General features: G+C 46.0%; 1 protein-coding gene across 2 annotated transcripts in view; it reads left to right on the top strand.

Moving 5' to 3' along the window:
• The window catches only part of SNTG1 (syntrophin gamma 1), a 188696-nt gene that overhangs the window by 124610 nt on the left and 43465 nt on the right, over positions 1-20621 (top strand). For both annotated transcript variants that reach the window (XM_054985264.1, XM_054985265.1), the window contains exons 12-13: positions 4416-4532; positions 11961-12032. In XM_054985264.1, coding sequence (XP_054841239.1) covers positions 4416-4532; positions 11961-12032 — 189 coding nt within the window. The remainder of the gene's footprint in view (positions 1-4415; positions 4533-11960; positions 12033-20621) is intronic.

A 20621-nucleotide genomic window follows, 5' to 3' on the forward strand; every position in this document is an offset into this window, starting at 1 on the left:
ATTTCAAGTCTTCACTATTTTCTGCCAGTAATATGGTGTTATTTGCATATTTCAAATTGTTCACTCTACTATCTAAATAAACATATCTTGGCATTCAATGATAGAATTAAATATTGCCATACCTCATCAAAAGAGTGTTTCCAGTGTCAAGATTTGATACTATCAAGCTTGGGCTCAAAACAGATTGGGATTATCTGACTCATTACAGGGAAGAAAATGATCCCTCTTTAGAGGCTTAGGTGTATTTTTCATCTTGTTTTGCCATCAAGATCACTAGTTGAGTCAGTGTTGACCCATTCTGCCTAGTAATATTCATTTTTCAAATGTGTAGGCCTTCTGACTTCATTTGTTAGTAACTGTAAGGGACCACTATACAAGTAGTTATTCAGTGTAATGAATATGTAAGTTTTTAATTTGTTTTTATTCACAATTTACTAATGTAAGGAACTGTGGTGTAGGTGACCTTGCATTGTTACTGCTAGGCATGAGTTGGTGTGGGATTTGAAGGGAATTCTGGAAAGAGAGAACAAGAGTCAAGCATAGGAACAGATTCTAAGAAATTAGACAAAAACGGAGGAATAGCAGGTGGCTTGGCTGGAAGCACTGGGCAGAAGGACTAGAAAATACAGGTAATGTAGTCAAATATCATTTGGGAGCAGAGTTATAGCTTCTGCTTAAAATTAGAGTGAAATCAGTATCTTGTTTCAGCAGTGTGTTAAGGAAGATCACAGTGGTTAAACTTTAGCAGCCAAATTGCAGGCTACACAACAGGAAATCCAAGAATGCTCAGAGAATCTAAATAATAACAACAAAAAGATTCCTTGCTCAGACAAGAGGATAAGGAAATTAATAGTAAATAAATTTCTCTTTATCTGCAGATATGCAACCTGTTGGAGATCATTATTTAGTGGCCAGGTATTAGCAATGGCTGTGTGACAGTTCCACAGGAAATTCAACACACAAAAGACCTTCTAAAAACATGCTTGATTCCCACAGCCCCACCATTTATAAGTTCATTCATGCTCAATAAGTCTTCCCACCTCTATGGAGTCTCAGTTCCATTTGTCTTTTACAGCTACAGTTTTTATAGTAGAAAATTTTCAGAGGACATGAGAGGCAATACATTGACACTCAGATGCATGGTACATCTCTGGACAAAATATGCAGAAAATTCTCATATCAAAGAATTTGTAAAGAAATATTCTATGGAGACTGTCAAAGAATGTCTCCAAATCCTTGAAAAAAACTCTAAAATGCTTTTGAAAGAAGCACAGTTGATAAATCTAAGAGCCAAATGGAATTACGGAGGGATGATGCTAAGTCACGGCATGTTTGAGTTCTGTGGAAGATCACTGAAAAAAAACCACATATATTTCTATATTCAGTAATTTGTACGTGAATTTCATGATTAAATGAACACACAAGTTTGTTTTCTGTTCTGTTGCTATAACTACCCAACACATATGTATGCCTTCAAAAATGAACAGAATAGTTCTTTTTATACTGTATAAGTGGCAGAAATCATGGAGCTATTCTGATACATATCTGGTAAATATTCATTTCTAAATTCTAATTTTCTTTATATCCAGATCCTAATTTATAATACTGGCTCTATTATTGGGCAAAACTATTCACATTTGAAAAATTTCAGTTTCTTCTGCCCATTAGTACCATACATTCTCACTGTGCTATGGCATTGTCAAAATAATATAATTTTACTCTAAGGCTGATTAAATACTACAATTCAAATATTCTATGCATCATTTTTTAAGAACAGAACTATCTAAACCAAAGGAATGCAGATTGGTTTAGTTTATATTTGATTTAGGCTCAACAATGTTTCCAGTTCTGTGGCTTGATTCACTTCCAGAAACTAATGCAGAATAATGATTTGGTAATTGATTACTTTTTGTTTAGAACAGTTCCAATGCATTTTCTGTAGATTGCTATCAGTAGATTGCTATCATGGACTCTACATACATACTGTGATTACTAAGCTAGAGAATATGATTTCCAATATTTCAGTATGCATTAAAAATTTATGGAAGTTTTGTCAGTGATGTATTGTGGATCACAACCAATAAGTGTGGTGTCTTTAATTGTAGTAAGAGATAAGAGATATTTTCCTCCAAAGCTTTGTGTCAACATCTAATTGTTTGATAACATTGGAAGGAACATGTCTTCAAATTTGCTCTGGTGATATTTAAAAGAAAAGTAATTATTACTGTAAAGGAAATTAATTAAAGTCTATAATCCATTACATCCCCGGGGGTGTAAATTAAATTAATTTAAATAATGCAGTTAACATCCATAGAAAGCTGTATACTAATGTAAAGAGAATTTGACATGCTTAGCATATTGTAGTTTCTCATTTTTAAGCTGTTATACAAATAAAGTTAGCTATTATCATATGTCCATTGAAACCCTAAAAATCACTCATGACTAGAGATGGGCATGAACCAAAAAAAATTAACGAACCAGCAGTTCGTGGTTCGGTGCCGACGATGATCCCGAAGTCGCGAACCGCAACAAACATTTTCCGTTACCGAACCGGTTTGTGGTTCGTGGGACGTGGAACGCGCCCCCCCCCCCCCGTGGCACTTAGAGAGCCCATATTCCTGGGGAGTGTTTTGCAGGCTCTCCTACAGCCATCACCCAAATTTGGACAAGATTGCAAAAGGGATCTTGAAGTTATACCCTCTCCAATCCAAGGCCCCCAGGAAACTCCCACAGAAATCCAAGCTCAATTATACTCTCAGTCTCTCTCCCCAAAGGCTAGCAAGTGGCAAGCAAGAGCTCTGTCCCACTCCACTGCTCGCTGAAAGTGAAACCCAGCCTGGGAGCCCATGGCTATTTATAAGCACAGGTCTCATTGAGCAATGCAGGAGGTCTGTGTTTGGCCATCAGAGCTGCCTATCAGGGTTTGCAGGGATGAGATTGGAGTGCCCAAGGCTACAGAACACCCCCTTCAGCCTCCCTCCCCTGGGTGTCTTCTCCCAACTTGTAACCGCTTTGCAGCCCCGTAGTTGGAAGGAAGACCTGCCGATCAAAGTAAGCTGGGCTTCCATCTGGGTTTCCAGGGCAACGGAGTGCAGACAGAGTCCAGGCATTCCCCCAGCTCCATTTCCAGGGGAATTGATTGCTGGCGCCTGACTGTCTGGCTTCCCGAACTGCGGCCAAATGCACCAAACCAGGCCTCTTCCGAACGCTGGTTCGTTGGCTGTGGACAATCATGAACTGCTGGATTGCAATCGCGTGATTGCCAATTTCATGGGTATTTGAAGTTCCTAATGCGGTTCGTGCCCATCTCTACTCATGACTAACTTTAGCAGACTCATTCCTTTGATGTTGTATATTGTTCTCTTAATTACTTGGTGGTAATAATTTTTAAAGTCTGTAAATAAAATTGAACAAGAAAATGCTGAAAGGTAATATATTAATTGTCAGAAATCTCCATTAAGTGATGGGTTATGACATAAGAGCAGGAAAATACTAACAGGCCTACAGAAAAACAGTCAAGCATCTCCAGCCAATGGCCAGTGCAGACTTCTACCACTGGCCCTAATCCCATGCTTGTAGGTTTATTTGGAAGTCATCCCTACTTACCTCAGAGGGAGTAAAACTGAAGCCATTGGAAAGGGCTATATTTTGCAGAAAGAGCTGGGAAAACTGGTTGGTGGTGCTGAAACCAAGAGAGAGCTCAGCTGGCTTGTCCCCCTCCTTCCCTTCATGCTAAGATATCATCTGTGCAGGCACAGGCAATATTCCTGTATTTGTGTGTGTGCTGTAGACATTTTCAAGGATATGTTATTGTTTATATGTGACTAACTGGGTTCAGAATAAATATGCTACACTGTGTATTATAAGTTACACAATTCTGTGTGTAAAGAGGAACTCGGGGGTAACCACTAAACAAAACACAACCAACCTGAGTAACAATAAGTCATAGAATTCTGTAATAATTACTGCAAATAAAGTTCTCAGTACTATTCACATTATGCAAATGCAATAGCTTACAGCCTATTAAATCCTCTGCAAGGTATGCAGCGCATCCACCCACAACCTCAATATTAACCACAGTGTAAGAAATCCAGTACAATTAAAGTTACAGTGCTACAATCATAAATATTCAGAACAGTGCAATTCAGAACAGTGCAAAATAGCTGGTATACTCAAAATATACAGTCTAGAGGCAAGCAAAGTCTCTTCTAAGAGATCAGTTCAAAGAGCTTACGTGCAGAAGTTCTTGGGTGACTTTACCTGAAGTACTTCTATACATGAGCGCTTTGAATGGATCTGTTCTGAATATTTATAGTTATGATGCAGTTAGTAACCTGCATAATGAATATCAATGTATGCTGTGTATTTAAGGGCCTATATGTAGAATTTGTCAACACTGTTGGTTTTTCTGTTAGATAGTCTACATGGGCTGGACAGAAGAACGGGAACAAGACTCTCTTCAGGACCGAATGTATACACCAAAGTTTCTAGCACTGAGGGGTTCTTCACTTTATAAATTTATAGCACCTCCAGTAAGTATCATTATCTTATACTCATTGCCCTCTAAATGTGTAGATGCGTTTTATTTCATGACATTCTTATAAATGTTTTTTTATTCCTAGGCATTTCATTCCTAGGCCAGGAAAGTCAATTAGGGCTGGATCTAGGGGGGGCAGGGGGGTCACCTGCCCCCAGCGCCATGAAGAGGGGGCACTGGGCACAGCTGCTGGTCGAGAGCATGTGCTGTGGAGCTGGCAGCAGCAGTGCTGGTAGCTGAGTGGGAGGGTTGGGAGGCAGCCTGCATGCCGCCCCAGCTGCCTGCCATGCCAACAGCTGCGCTCGGCCCAGAGCATGCGCTGGCAGTGGCACGGGACAACTGGCAGGCGGTCTCCCAGCCCTCCTGCTTAGTTGCCCTGCGCCACTGCTGCCACACGCTCTGAGCCGGGCAAAATGGCTGCAGGCCGGGTGTGGCAGGTGGCCAGGGCAGCGCGTGGGGCAGCTGAGCAGGCGGCTGGAAGGCCGCCTGCATGCCACCCCTGGCTACCTAGCTCGCCGATGGAGTGGCCGGCTCGCAGCTACTGGTTGGGGAGTGCACAGAATTGTGGGTGCGCTCCCGAGGGCAGCCTGCCCTGCGTAATGACATCACATGCAGTTACATCGTCACACAGTCTAGGTGCACACATGTGCTTTGCACGCACACACAAGTTGTCAGGGGGGCAGCAACAGCCCTGGAGCTGCCCCCAGGTGCCGGAAATCATCATTATGGCCCTGAAGTAAATGGTGGTGGTGGGAAATAAACATAAAATGGATGTGGGAAGAAATGATCAGTTTCAATAAACCCTGACTGTTCCCAGTACTGTAAGAAACACTGGGAACTCTGCACTGTCATGCATGAAGAAACTATCAAGCAAGATGAAAGCATACTCTGCCCTGAATTATCATCAGGTTTTCAATTTACAAATGCTGTAAGCATAAGGAAATAGAGCTTTCTTTGTGGTACAAGAAAGAAGCTGCTTTCAGTGTGGGCCTTTTGACTGAATTTTCTTCATGGATGTGCTGTTGTTACCATTTCAGCATCGAAAAAACCAAGATTGAGAAGATACCTGAACAATATCATTAGCTGCACAAAATGCTAATCTTATACTGATTTCTTTCCGGTGCTGCTACATAATTGTTTAAATTACAGTTTACATTTATTTTCTCAGTGCTTGAACAAGGCTATGCTGCATTCTGTTGGAAAGCTTTAAATTGGCTTTGCCAGTAGTCCAAATAATGAAGATATATTAAAATGAAATTGCCATTGTAAGAATCCTCTGCTCTTCCCTGTCCAGTGATTGCCTCGCTAAAGAGAAGGGCACTGCAGTACTTACAGATAATGCTTGGATCTTCATGGACCTCTGGTGGAAATGTGTTTCAAAAGAGAAAATGGCTCCTCAGAATCCCACAATGTAGGTAGTTAGATCGATAATCCCATGTAGAGAGGTAATCATTAGAAGGCCTCACACAGCAAATTTAGAGATGGTGATAAGAATCAAGAAACAAAAAGAGCCCTGCTGAATGAAACCAAAGGTCCAACTAGTCCAGCTTGTTTCCCACAGCCAATGTTCCCTCTAAGCTGTGCAGTGTTGTGAGCTAAAAATCTACTTTGTGAGCCGAATCAACAACTTTCATTAAAGTTTTGAGCGTGCCTCCTTTTTTAAAAAAATTATTTCAGTCTACAAACATACAAAACATACAAACAAACTACAAACGACTTTAATTTGTACTGTTTCTCACTCCGAAGTAACAATTGAAGCAGTCATTCTAAATATCAAACTAAATTACTCTGCAGGTAAAGTTATTAATACTTCTCCTTCCCAACTATTTGATATATAAATATATCTGAGAACATGTGCTAGGGTCTGCATCCCATCCTGGGCACAGAGAGATTTACAGTATAATCCTGTACAAAGTTACTGCAGTCTAAACTCATTGATTTCTAGCCTCTGTAGAATCCAAAACCAAGAACCATGTAATACATTTTCAATGCAATCCTATGGCAAGTTACGCCAGTCTAAGCCCATTGAAGTCAATGTACTTAGACTGGAGTAACTCTTCATAGGATTGCACTGTTTGATTACAATCAAAATATATTAACAATAGAAACCAGTTGTCCAAGACCATCTAGTCCCATTAGGTGGAAGAGCCACAAAAATCAGAGTATACTTCTGTATGAAATGGATATATTCATGCTGATTGCAAAAAGGTAGCTGTGTTAGTCCATTGCTGCAAAATAAAGCAGACATCCAGTGGCACCTTAAAAATTAGCACATTTATTGCAAGATGAGCTTTTGTGAGTCAGTACTGACTTCTTCAGATATGTATGGAAATCAACCTAAGAATCATTCTAACGTTTTCTTTTGATTTTTTTAAGTTAGCAGACTATCTCCAGAAACACCCACTAACAGCCATATAAAAGCCATATATATATGACTAAGACAATTAAATTGCATGCAAAGAAGCCATAATATGCATTCAGACTATAGTCAACTCCTTTTAATACTTAATGCTACAGCAGCTGCGCAAGCCAAAGCTTCCTTATCATTTTCAAGGGTGTACATATATATAGTATGTTAAAGAAATCAAGAAATTGATATTCCATGTCTCCAGAAACCTGCCTGAGGTAGCTCACAAGAACAATACAATATTTTTTTAAAAAAAACTATATAAAAATTATAAATACACAACAAGTAGGTGGTGGGTACACAGCTTCAAGTGGTCTTCAAGGAGATGAGTTATGTCAATTAATATTCAGGCCTGGGATTGGACACAGATGGCCTTAGTTGCCCTAACAGATGATCTTTACCAAGAATGGGATGGGAACGTCAGTCTCTGTTGATTCTTCTGAACCTCTTTGTAGTATTTGATACCAACAACTATGGTATCTGAAGAACTGGTGGGGTTGGGAGTAGAGAGGAAACATGCTTTGTTTGAAGAGTAGGATTACCATACTTCAATAGATTAACTATTACTTGACCAAGAAACACCAGAAGCAACATCATGGCATTTATGCTATGTGATCTTGAAGGGTTCTATCTTTTGCTCCATGCTGTTTAGCATCTACATGAAGCTGCTGGGAGAGATCATCAGGGGATTTGGAGTAAGGTGCCACCAATATGCAGATGACACCCAGCTCTGTTTCTTTTTAACAGCTCAGTCAAGTGGGTCTGTGGAAGTCCTGAACAGGTGCCTGGAGAAGGTAATGAGGGCCAGTAAACTGAATAAATTGAAGCTCAGTCCAGACAAGACTGAGGTGCAGTTGGTCAATGACAAAGCTGTTCAAGAATTGAGGAGTAAAACCGTCCCAGAGGGGGTTTCCCTCCCCTTGAAGGAGCAAATTGGAGATGTTTCTGGATCCTGGCCTAGAGCTGGAGGCTCAAGTCTCCTCTCCCTTGGTGAATGATGCTCTGATTACATCCAGATAGATAACTTTAATATGTTCTACATGAGGCTGCTTTTGAATGTGGTCTATAAACACCAGGTTAGTGTCAGGGATGGAATACAAGGACCATATCATTCCTGTGCTGAAAGATCTGCTCTGGCAATCCATTTGTTTCCATGCACAATATAAAGCACCAATTCTTACCTTTAAAACCCTAAATGGTTTGAGACCAGGATCCTTGAAGAACTGCTTCTTCCCATACTTTCCAGCCTGCCAACTAGGATTTACTTACAAACCCTTTTCTCTGTTTACCAGCCTTTACCAGCTAGTTTGGTGTAGTGGTTAAGAGCGTGAGACTCTAATCTGGAGAGCCGGGTTTGATTCCCCACTCCTCCACTTGAAGCCAGCTGGGTGACCTTGGGCTAGTCACAGCTCTCTGGAGCTTTCTCAGTCCCACCCACCTCACAGGGTGTTTTGTTGTGGGGATAATAATAACATACTTTGTAAACTGCTCTGAGTGGGCATTAAATTGTTCCGAAGGGCGGTATATACATCAAATGTTATTATTATTATTAAGATGTGAGGTAAGTGGCAACAAGAGAAATAGCTTTTTCAGCAGTGGCAAATCACCTGTGAAATGCTCTTCCCCTTGAATCTTACTGGAGCCTACACTATTGTCTTATAGGTGCCAAGTAGAGATGGGCACGAACCTGAATATGGACCAAAAAGAACCACAAACCAGCCCAGTTCGTGGTTTGTGAACCAGGGGTTCATGGAAGCTCATTTCCCACAAACTTCCATGAACTGGTTTGTGGTTTGTGTTGAACCCCAATGCCCCTTTCCATGCCTGCAAAGCGGCATGGAAAGGGGCATTTAAAGCCCAGATTGGCTGCTTGTCCAAGATCTCCCCGACAAGCAGGTGATCATTTAAACAGCAGGGCTTGGCTGCCTGGCCAGGAGTTCCTGGACGGCCAGCCAAGCCCCACCCAAAGTTTAAATGGCCATTTTCCCACCACTCGAAGTGGCAGGGAAATGCCCATTTAAACAGCGGGGTTTGGCTGGCCAGCTGGGAACTCCTGACGCTGCTCTGTGGCAAGGAGAGGGGCATTTCACCCCTGACTCAGCTGCTTGTCAGGGGTTTCCCTTTCAAGCGGCTGAGTGCAGCCTGCAGGGGTGAAATGCCCTTTTAACTTTTAATCCATTGGGTGATTGAGTGGCAGGGCTGCCACTCATTCACCCAATGGAGGGGAGATGGAGGAATTTCCACGTCTCCCCTCCATCAGGTGAAGGGGAAAGCAACAGCCCAGCAAGTTTAATCTTGCCACGCTACCACTCATTCACCCAAAGCGACAGTGCGACAACTTTAAACTTGCTGCGCTGCCACTCAATCACCCAGTGGATGGGAGACAGAGGAATTTCCCCATCTCCCCTCCATCGGGTGATGGGGAAAGTGGCAGCCCAGCAAGTTTAAACTTGCCGTGCTGCCACTGTTTCACCCAATGCTGAGAAGATGGAGGAATTCACCCAGCTCCCCTTCATCGCGTGGATGAGGCAGTGGCAACCAGTCTGGAGAAACTGCCAGGTGTGGAAGCAATGCATTGATTAACTGTGACTACTTCCTTGAACCTTGCATCTTGTTCTTGCCTACACCTTGACTTGACACTCTTGTGCTCTGACCTACGGACTGAACTTGACTTGGCTTTTGTATTCTGGACTATGCACTGGACCTGGCTCTGACTATGCACTGCACCTGGCTTTTGAATCTTGAACACTCCTTTGGCTTCATGTTAGTGCTTGTACTATTAGCTTGGGCGAGCACAGCTCATGACAACTGGCTTGGATCAGCTGCTTGTTGGGGAGATCCCCAACAACCAGCTGATCAGGGGATTTAAATGCCCCTTTCCGTGCTCCTGCAGAGCAGCATGGAAAGGGGCATTTAAACCCCACAAACCACAAACTGGTTCGTGAACTTGCCCCAGTTCGTGAAAGTTCATGGTTTGTGGTTTGTGATTTGCGAAAGTTCATGTTCATGGTTTGCGAATGTTCATGTTCATGGTTTGTGGTTTGCCACAAACCACAAATCTCAGGGTTCATTTTTTTCACAGTTCATGCCGACCTCTAGTGCCAAGTTAAAAATTGCTGTTTATCCTGGCTTTTAACTAGGAGTTTATTTTTTAACACAATTCTTATAGTGTGTTTTAGCCTGAAAACTGTTTGATTCATTTTAAATTTTCAATATTCTTTTTTTAATGCTCTGGCTAGGTTTAATGCTGTATTTTATGTTTTTGTTATTTTGTAAGCTGCTGTGGGCAGGATTCCTGGGGAGGTGGGACAAAAAATTCCTAAATAAAAAAAACAAGCCAGGGCATAAAAACACACAAAACAGTCTACAAATAATATTAATAATACAGTCTACCATCTAGAAATAGACTATAGAGATCACTGAAGAAAAATCAAACCCCTTTGATAAAAGCTGGTAAAAAGAAACGTTTGTGCCTGAAAAAAGAGTAGCTTTGGGAAGTGGGCATTAAAAATGAGTTCTTACCACTAAAAAGCAGAACACATCTCATCTCTGCAGGCCTGGGAAGAGAGAGCAGAGTTTAGAAAGAAAAGACTGGTAGGCTGGGCAGTATGGGAGGAAGCAATCCTTTAAATATTTTATCTAGAGGCTTACTTAATGAAATATAGATGAATGTATCATCAACATCTTGAGGACACCCAGCTCCCAAACTCCAGATGATCTCATTTTGCAGTCATATATATAGACGCTGAAAGCCATGGGTACAGGTACGGAGTTCTAAAGAACACCATATTCAAGTTCCCAGGTAAATAATAATATAATTATAATAACATTTGATTTATATACCGCCCTTCAGGATGACTTAACACCCACTCACAGCAGTTTACAAAGTATGCTGTTATTATACCCACAACAAACACCCTGTGAGGTGGGTGGGGCTGAGAGAGCTAGAAGCTGTGACTGACCCAAGGTCACCCAGCTGGCTTCAAGTGGAGGAGTGGGGAATCAAACCCGGTTCTCCAGATTAGAGTCCCGCACTCTTAACCACTACACCAAATTGACTCTAAGCTCTACCAGTGCAAACTCTAAGTTCAGTCAAACAAAAAAGATCAAAACCATTGAAGATCAGCTCCTGTAACTCCTGTCCTTTTTTTTCCAATTGATGAAGCAAAATAGCATGATTTTTAGTATCAAAGGCAGCTTAAATATTTTATGTTTTAAAAGCATTTGGCCACGTTAGCTAATATTGGTTGGTATTAATAACAAAATCGATATCTTCCATGCATTTTCTAACCACTTTGTAAAGTTATCTAAGCTAGCAGCTATATCTCTATCCTCTGGCAATGAGTTCCATAAGTTAATTGTTTTGTTAAGGACTTGTCCTAAACTTTAGGTAGTTTTTTTCTATCTAAAGCACTGGGTGCTCCTAAGTTCCAGTATTATGCAGGGAGAAGAAATATTTCTCACAATCCACTTTCCGCAAAACATGCAGAGTTTCATGAACTCTTACCATGTCATTTCCTCCATGTGTGTAAAATTTGGTCAAGTCACAGCCAACTTATGGCAACCCTATAGGGTTTCCTAGACAAGAGATGAATAGAAGTGGTTTGCCATTGCCTGGACTCCCTTGGTTATCTTCCATTCAATTACTAACCAGAGCTGACCCTGTTAGCTTCTGAGAGCTGATAAGATCGGCCTAGTCTGGGCCATTCAGGTTGGGGCTATCCTCTCCTAGACATCTTTTTTCCTGAAAGTCCCAAACTCTTTTGCTTTTCCTCATAAGAAAGATTCTCCAACACTTTTTTATCACTATGTTGCACTTTTCAAAAAGTGTAATCATGCACACAAATATTTGTAGGAAAAATAAAACTAATCTATGAAATGCTGAGAATATTTCAGAAGTAATTTACAATTATCTCCCCACTGTGTCTATCAAAATGTGTTGTTAGTTCCAAAATCTTGTCATATATACTTGAATGAAAAAACAATGCAATTATGTTTCATGTGTTTTCACCCAAGGTTACTACGTGGGACTGGACACGAGCTGAAAGAACATTTTCTGTATATGAGATTATGTACAAAATATTCAAGGTATGAAGAATAAAATTATAACGTCATTCACTGAATGAGGGGGAGGGTTCTTAACAGCTGTAGCAAAGCCTCAAACTAGATTGGTGCCAGACAATGATCTGTGTGGAAAGGACCAAAATAATGGACATAGTCTAAAACTGGATTGACTATGATGTGTAAAAAATATCCAAAGGATATTCATGGATAATAAATTCTAAAGGATTCTGTGTTTTGAAGCAAAATTCTTTCTAAGGATACTAGAAGTTGAATGTAAAAAAAAAAATACTTGTTGGGATTGAGTAGTTCCTCCAATTGTTAAAAAGTAAGCCAAAAACATCTATTATATCATTCTATTGCAGTTGGTGAAAATAACCATATCATTTATTTTTTAAAATCTTATTAAAAATAACTTTCTTGCTTTAAAAGTATCTCATTTTCTTATAGGATCATTTTAAACATCAACAATGGACATGCTTTTGTTTGAACCATAATAAGCTATTTAGTAAATTGTATATGATAGAATTTGTCAGACAGAGGTCTGAGGTCCATGAGGATATACCAATGGGTCTGGAAGTCCCACAGCTTATAGATCAACAACAGAAAAAACATACTGATTAGTTGCTGGGAATTTCTAGCTTAGCACTAGGTGTTCTAATATGCTGAGTAGCACCAACTAACTCCCTTTGAAATCTATCCATGCTTATGGTCAGCACTACCTCCCCAGCAGTGAATTCTACCATTTAATTACTTGTTAATTTATTTATTTTATTTATTTATTCAATTTGTAGTCTGCTCTCCCTACAAGCAGGCTCAGAGCAGATCACTTCAATTTAAAAACACAGAAATAAACAATTAAAACTGGTAGCATGAAAAGAAGTATTTACTTTTGAAACTATTTCCAAACAACTTCAGTGGGTGCCCCCGAATTCAGTATTATGGGAAATGGAAAAAAATCTCGCTCTATTTTCTCCTTTCCATGCATACTGTTATAAATCTTTATCATGTCTCCCCTAATACATCACTTTTCTAGACTGGAATGTCCCAGACTTGCCAGCTTTTCCTCCTAAGAAAGGTGCTCCAACCCTCTAAGCAACTTGATTGCTGTCTTTTTTCCAATTCTGCATTGTCATTTTTGAGATACAATGACAAGAACTGCACACACTATTCCAAATAAAGCCTCCCCGTAGCTTATACTCTTTATCTCCAGTGGGGACCCAAAGCAGCTTATATCATTCTCCTCTCCTATATTTTATCATCACAAGAACCCTGTAAATTAGCTTCGCCTATGAGTGTGTGACTGGCCCAATATCACCCAGTGAGCTCTCATAGCAGAATGAGATTTCAAACCAGATCCTAGTCCAGTGCTCTAACCGCTACAACATAGCAGCTCTCATCTGGAATCAGAGGAAAGAATTTCCAGGTCAGATGGTCTGATTTGCAGCCTATGCTGAAGCCCGGTGGGGAGGACGGCGCGCTGAAGAACTCAGAACAACACAAGAGCTGGAGGTAAATAGGTCACAACTTTATTGAGAACAGAACATACAAGGAGCGTTGGCAAGCATATGGATCGGATCCCGAGCAAAGGCTGGCCCGCCTGCCAGCCACTGAGCCCTCCCCCCCTTCAGGACCCCTGCTGAAGGGGGGGCAACAAGGAGTGACATTAACGGGGGGATCAAATGGGTGTGTACCCCTGCCTGATTCCCCTGCCACCTGGGAGTGAGCACCTTGGCAACCCCCAGACGGGTCTGCCCCTCACCTCACTCCCAAGATTCCATATGGGAATCCCCTGAACAGGGTACCAGAGCCGTGGCCCTGGTCCCCCGGATAGAGATCCGATTCAATGCTACCCGCCACAAGAGCCACGGGTGGCTCCCGCCAAGGCTCCTAACAACCAAGCCATTCCAGCAAAGCAGCTCTCAGGTCCTGGAGCCAGATGTCATGCCCCCAGCTGGACAGGTGGACCCCATCTGGCCGATACAGAGCCTCCAGGCAGAAATAAATGTCTGGGTGCATGATGAGGCACCCCCCTGCCACGGTGACGTGGTGTCCCATGGCCTGGGCCAGCCACTGCCTGCTCGCATCAATGTTCTCCGGGTGCAAGGCCCCTTGCCACACACGCCTCTGGAGCAAGTCAGACCATAGGAAATAAGTCCTTGAAAAGATGGTGAAGAGGTGGTCCAAATCCTTACACATGGAGAGCTTCAGATCCAGGCATCCCCGCTGAACCAGGTCATTCTCGCCGAGCTGGATGATCAGTGCATCTGGAGGGCCATGCCGCCGGGCCTGGCACTCGAGGGTTGGGACCAGCGCCTCCCACCGCATGCTGCGCTGGCCGACCCACCGAACCTTGATGTGATGGTCCAGGCCGAGGTTGCTTCCCCATCCGGAACCCGCCGCATACCGACCGGCCCAATGCACAATACTGTGGCCGCAGATCCAGACTGTCCTCCGCTCACCTGAGGACTGAAGAGAGGGGGGGGACAACAAAAATTAGTAACACAGGACCCGTGCGGATGTACGACTGGAAGGCCCGGGACCTCCACCAGTCAATACGCTGGATGAGGGGAGGTGAGATGCCCAACTCTGCCGCCAACATGGCCGCCCCGATGCAAAAAGAATGGGTGGCGAACTCCCGGGCAGGGAGCCCAGCAGCCTGTAGGCACGCACGGGGCATGGAAGCGAACTGGTAACGGGTGAGGGGGTCCCCGTTCAAATGTACCAAGAAAGGACCAACAGGGTGTGGGCGGACCTCAAGGTAGTCCCGCATCGTGGAGACCGGGCAAGCCACCCCACCCAGGGAGGCCCGCAGGACAATAGACATTCCCCGGCTGAGCTGGTTGGTTTTTGACTGATGAATGGTAAGGGCGACCCGCTGCCGTGAAAGGGCCACATCGGCCAGCGCAAGAGCTCTGCCAGACGAATCCGAGCAGGAGCCCATGACCAGCTTGCCGACCCGGACGGCCCCAAAGAATGCCAGTGCAAAGGCCACTCGGAAGAGCCGAACTTTGAATGGGGACCAGCAGAGGCCCGATACCGCCCGCAAAATCGCGCCCAGGATGGGCAGAGTGATGGGCCTCCGCTGGTTGGGGAGGGGAGGAGTGACCCGCCTCCAACCCGCCACCGCCCGGCGCGCGGTGCAACCCTCGCAAGGATCGGGAAACCCCTGGGCCCTGTTAAAGAAGGAGATTGCGGCCAAGTCCCGCTGCATGGTCCTCGGGGCAACCCCCCGGCCCCGGGAGTGGGCCAGATACTGTAAGACCAGTTCCTGTGATGCCGGCCATGGGGCCTGGCCCCTTGTCCCTGCTGCAAAGGTGAGGAATCTTGACGCCACCGCCGAGTAGTTCCACAGAGTAAATGGTGCTATGGAGCTGCAGATTCCCTGCATGATGATGTCTCGCCAACCGTCCACAGTTCCACCGGGAATGGGTCGGGTGTCCGGTGAGCTTCGGGAGCCAGAGCGAAGAACCTCTCCACCTGGAAGCGAGACAGCGCGTCTGCAATGCTGTTATCTACCCCTGCCACGTGACATGCTGAAAAGGAGATGTTAGAGGCAAGGCAAACCAAAACAAAGCGACGCACCAGACGCATGACCCGCTCAGAGCGAGATGACTGCTTGTTGATGACCCTGACCAAGGCCTGATTATCACACCAAAACAGGACGCGTCTGTCCTGGAACTCCCTCCTCCAAATTGTTACGGCGACCAAGAGGGGGAAGAGCTCCAGGAAGGTGAGGTCCTTGAGAATACCCGTCCTGACCCAAGATGGTGGCCAGCGCTGCGCGCACCACCTGCCCTTGAAGTACACCCCGAACCCAAGGCTGCCCGCCGCGTTTGATCAAACTTGTAGGTCCGAGCCCGGGGTCAGGGAATCCTGCCATAAGGACACGCCATTGAAGTTTGACAAAAAGTCCAGCCATACCCAAAGGTCCTCCTTGATCCCCCATGTCAGGCGGATGTGATGGTGAGGGGACGCCCAGGAAAGGCGGGCGCAGAAGGCCCGCCCCGGGGAAACCACCTTACAGGCAAAGTTAAGGTGCCCGATGATGGCCTGCAATTCTCTTAAAGTGCACTTCTGGTGCACCAATGACTGCGAGATGAGCACTCTTAAACGGGCCAGCTTGTTCTGGGGGAGGCGGGGAACACCCGCCAGTGAATCGAGCTCGATTCCTAAGTACGTTAACCTGGAGGCAGGGCCTTCCGTTTTGTCCTGCGCCAGGGGGACGCCTAGCTCCTGGGCCAGCGACTGGAAAATGTGCAGCCGGTCTGCACATGCGGGGGTCCCGGAGGGAGCAATTATCAAAAAATCATCCAAATAATGGGTAATGTGGGGGGAACCCATGTGATCCTTAGCCGCCCACTCTATGAAAGTGCTAAAGGATTCTGACGCAGCATACGCCACCGAGCACCCCATAGGCATAGCCTTATCCACATACCAATAACCCTGGAACTTGAACACCAGCAGGCAAAAATCATGGGGGTGGACCAGAAGCAACCTGAAGGCTGATTCCACGTCACACTTGGCCATGAGCGCCCCATGGCCGTACGACCGAACCAGCCGCACGGTGTGATCAAAGGAGGCGTACTTCACTGAGCATAGCTCCTGCAGAATGGCGTCGTTAACCGAGGAACCCCGCAGGTAGGATAGATGATGGATCAGCCTGAACTCCCCCGGGGCCTTCTTGGGCACCACCCCCAGGGGGGAGACCCTTAGGTTAGGCAGAGGCGGGGCGGATAAGGGTCCCGCCACCCGGCCCGCTGCCACTTCCTTAGCTATCTTGGTGGCCACCACCTCTGGCAGCTCCCTAGCGGACTTAAGGTTGCCAGAGGGGGTGGCAATCCAGGGCCCTGTGCACGGGATCCTAAAGCTGGATGAAAAACCCTCCAGCAGGAAGCCGGCAGCCTCCCTATCAGGGTACCGTGCCAGGAGCGGGCGCAGGGCCTTGACGCACAGGGGGGTGAACGCCAAACCCAAATCTTTGTGGCCAGGGCAACTTGCTGCCGCCGTTGGCTGAGGCAGCATTGGTGCCGAGACCTCCATCCTTATGGGAGCCGCCATTGGAGGCCCGGCCACCCCGAAAGGGGGCTGAGGGAAGAGGACCCTGGGAACATGCAGAGCGGGGATGGGGGGGCCACACATGACTCGCAGCTGTGCTCGTAGCAGCATTTCTGCCGCTGACACTTGCCCTGATTGAACTCCCAGCACAGCCAGCGGGATTTCTCCCGGCGTCCGAACCACTGCCCAGACCGGGAGCCCTCCCCTTTTCCTCTCATGTGAGGACCGACCAGCCACAGCCATAGCTTCTGGCTGATTAGGTCCAACCTGGCTCTGGGATTGTGGGAGGCCCTCTTACGGAAGGCCTCATCGTAGTCCAGGGCAGCCCCGTCTCCTGCCAGCGCCCGGGCCCGAAGAACATTTCCCAGGTGGTTAGAAAGATGCCATCCCCTGTCTGGGTAAGCTGCCTGCACCACTCCCATATAAACGGTAAACCCCTCCAGCCAGTTATTGAATGTATGCTCGGCGACTTCTATTTTGACCCCTTTTCTTTCTTTCCTAGACGGAGGGCTGCTCATCCCGTCCTCCGCCTCAGGCCTGAGCAGGGAAAGGACGTCTACATAATACCCATTGAGTATGCACTCTCTGACCTTATGGTCCAGGTGAATACCAGGAGGGTCCTCATCATCACCAAACAATTTAGGGAGAGGGGGGTCCCGGTCCTGATCTGCATCCCAAACAATGCGTGCGTCTCCGCTGCTGGGACCTCCTGCCCTTCTGCGCAGCGCCCACCCAGGGAGACCTGGGACGGAGGCAGCTGCCTCCCAATAGTTCTCCCCAGGAGCATTCTCGTCAGAGGAGGAGGACTCACCCGATGATCCCCCACTCTCTGACTCCTCATGCCGTCTGCGCTTCCAAGCCTTCCTCCTGGATGTCCTCTTTCTCTTACTGGTTGGCTGCCGCTCGCAACTAGAACTGCTGGGACTTGGGCTTGGTGACCGAGCAGACCGGTGCCCTCTGCTGGCCTTGTGTCTTGCAGCCTGACCGCCAGGATCCTTCTGGACCTCAATAGGCCCTGGGGAGGAACCCCCCCCCATGCCCAGAGTTCCCCAGTTGTTCGACCCTGGCGGAGAGCAACTCTAAGGCCCGACCGATCTCCTGGAGTGAGCTGGGGGATGGGTCAGTGTTATTCCGGCCCCCAGCTCTGTCATGCTCTGCTGGCTTGGTGCGGGCCCCAGCCTTCCGCCCCCCACAGCCTTTGGAAGCTGCTCGACGGGGAGGAGGAGAGCTAGCCTGCCCTGGGGTTGCCCGACGCAGACCCCCTGTGGCTCCTTCACCCTTTCCCCTTTGCCCCACCGGAGGTTTGTTTTTAGAAGCTGCCTGAGAGGCAGCAGGTTTTTTGGTGGCCACCTGCCTCCGCTGTGAGGATTGTGGCATCCTGGCCCTGCCTGAGGGAGCTGGCCTGCTGTTGCTTCCGCCAGCCTTGGGCCTGGCTCCCCTGCTGCTCTGTGTGGGTGCCATCAGTGGTGGAGCCCCCCAGGGGGTTGCCTCGCCAGCCGAGGACAGTGGGTGAGCGAGGAAGGGGAGGGCTGCCCAGAAGCAACTGCTTCTTTTTCTCGGGCGAGGGAGTAGCTATGTGGACCAAGTAGCTCTGGGAGTCACGTGGCCAAGGCTGCCGCCGCTCGTCCGCTGCTCCTCCCTTCACCGCGCCAAGGTTCGGGCTCATCTACACCTGACCTCTGGCTGCGGCGCTCCCACCTGGCCTGAGTCAGGGAGCCGACGCTGGGAGATTCAGCTCGCCGTCCTTGCTTGCCTGCCGCTGCTCCTTCCTTCACCGTGCCGAGGTTCGGGCTCAGCTACACCCGACCTCCGGCCGCGGCGCTCCCACCTGACCTGAGTCAGGGAGCCGATTGCTGGAATGGTCGGGATCGTCTTCTGCTGCACGTCTTCCTTCCCGCTCGCTGCTCGTCCCCGTCTTCTCTCCTTCGTGTCCAGGTGCAGACTGCCTGGTGGCGAGGCCGGGTCTGCTTAAATGCAGAGCCGCCGGACCAGAGGAAGAACCTCACCCTCCAGGTCCGGCGGTTGGCCCCGCCCCCCGGCAGCCGCTCCCCGGCTGCTCTGATTGGGCGGCCAAGATTCAAACTGATTGGCCGCCTGAACCAAAGAGCACGCCGGGGAGGAGGAAGCCGGGACCAGCAGCCGTTCCTCCCTCTGCGCCGCCGGCTGCAAAGCCTCCGCCCGGTAAGTCAGGCGTCGGTTCCTTACAGGCTGGCTTGAGCTACTCATCTACCTAATATAGTAAATGATCCACTGTGTCCCTTATTACTCACCTATATTTACAAGGAAAACTCATTAATGAAACCATATTGCCTATTCAGAGCAGTCTTGCAAAAGATTCAAGGAACCCTAAATTAAGCTCAGAGGTTTGTAAGCCACATGGATTAGCCACCTTGGTCAGAATACACATTCAACCTAATATTGTCTCTGGGTTTTTTTGTCACATTAGAAAGCATTAGAAGTGATGTAGTGATGACTAAAGAGAGCTTAAGCACAACTCTGAAAATATGGCAATTATTTGATGTTTATTTTGTCTTCCCATCTATGTCTTTCATTTCATGAAAATTAAATAGGAATTGCAGTACTTTAATACATTGTATATGTACAGAAGTAAAGGCAAACTTGCAAATTAATAATAATGTAACTAAAAGATGTTAATGATTATCACTGTATCTTTGCAACAATACTTTATACTACTAGTAGACATGATTTCTAGAATTATATATAGAAATAGCTCTTTGGGTGATTTTTTTCTAACAGTGGTTGTACAGAAAACTGTCATTTGTCCAACATTACCATGCTGATGCACCTGGTAATAACAAAATGACTTTACCTCTACATTGTGGTAACAAATAAACAGCATTGATTTCTGTGGGATGTTAGAGGTATTTGCCAGTTATACCTAATTTGAAGCCTATAATTTTTCATGAGGCAATGATGCAGTTTTTCACAATATAATCATTTCAGTCTTCATACCATGTTGTCTTCAGAGATGTAGCATTGTGGCATCTAGTCAATGTCATTTAGGCATGACGAGGCCCAGTGCTTGGAAATGTTATGTGCATAAGTAATTCTGATCATGCAAACTGCTGGACTCTAGGCAACAATTAGGACCAACCCAATCTCCCTGCATTATGTCCATTTGTTGTTGAAGGCTCAGGCTTTCTTTTATGTTAAATTTGTTCCCCTGTTTTTGCCTCAGGCAGTTGCTTTCTGTGTCCAAATTTGTTTTCCAATTTCTTCTTTTCATTCTTATCATCTTCCTCATTTAGTTTTCTCGCTATCCCCCAATGACTCCCCTTGGCAATAGTCATTTAAACAACAATCAACAATTACTAATGCAGATACCTCTTTGCTTAACTTAACACAATAATGGGACCATTTTAAAGGCAAATCTCACACCAATTATTTGAGGGGAAAATGGGACAGGAAACAATAACAATTCCTTTCCAAAGCTTGCCATAGGGAAGAAAGGCATCAAAAACGTCTACAGGATTGTGCCATCATTACATTACTGAAGAGAGATGTTACAGAATTTTATCATGGAGCATTCAACTGTTT

The sequence above is a fragment of the Eublepharis macularius genome, chromosome 7 (genome assembly GCF_028583425.1).
Source record: "Eublepharis macularius isolate TG4126 chromosome 7, MPM_Emac_v1.0, whole genome shotgun sequence".
NCBI classification, from domain to species: Eukaryota; Metazoa; Chordata; class Lepidosauria; order Squamata; family Eublepharidae; genus Eublepharis; species Eublepharis macularius.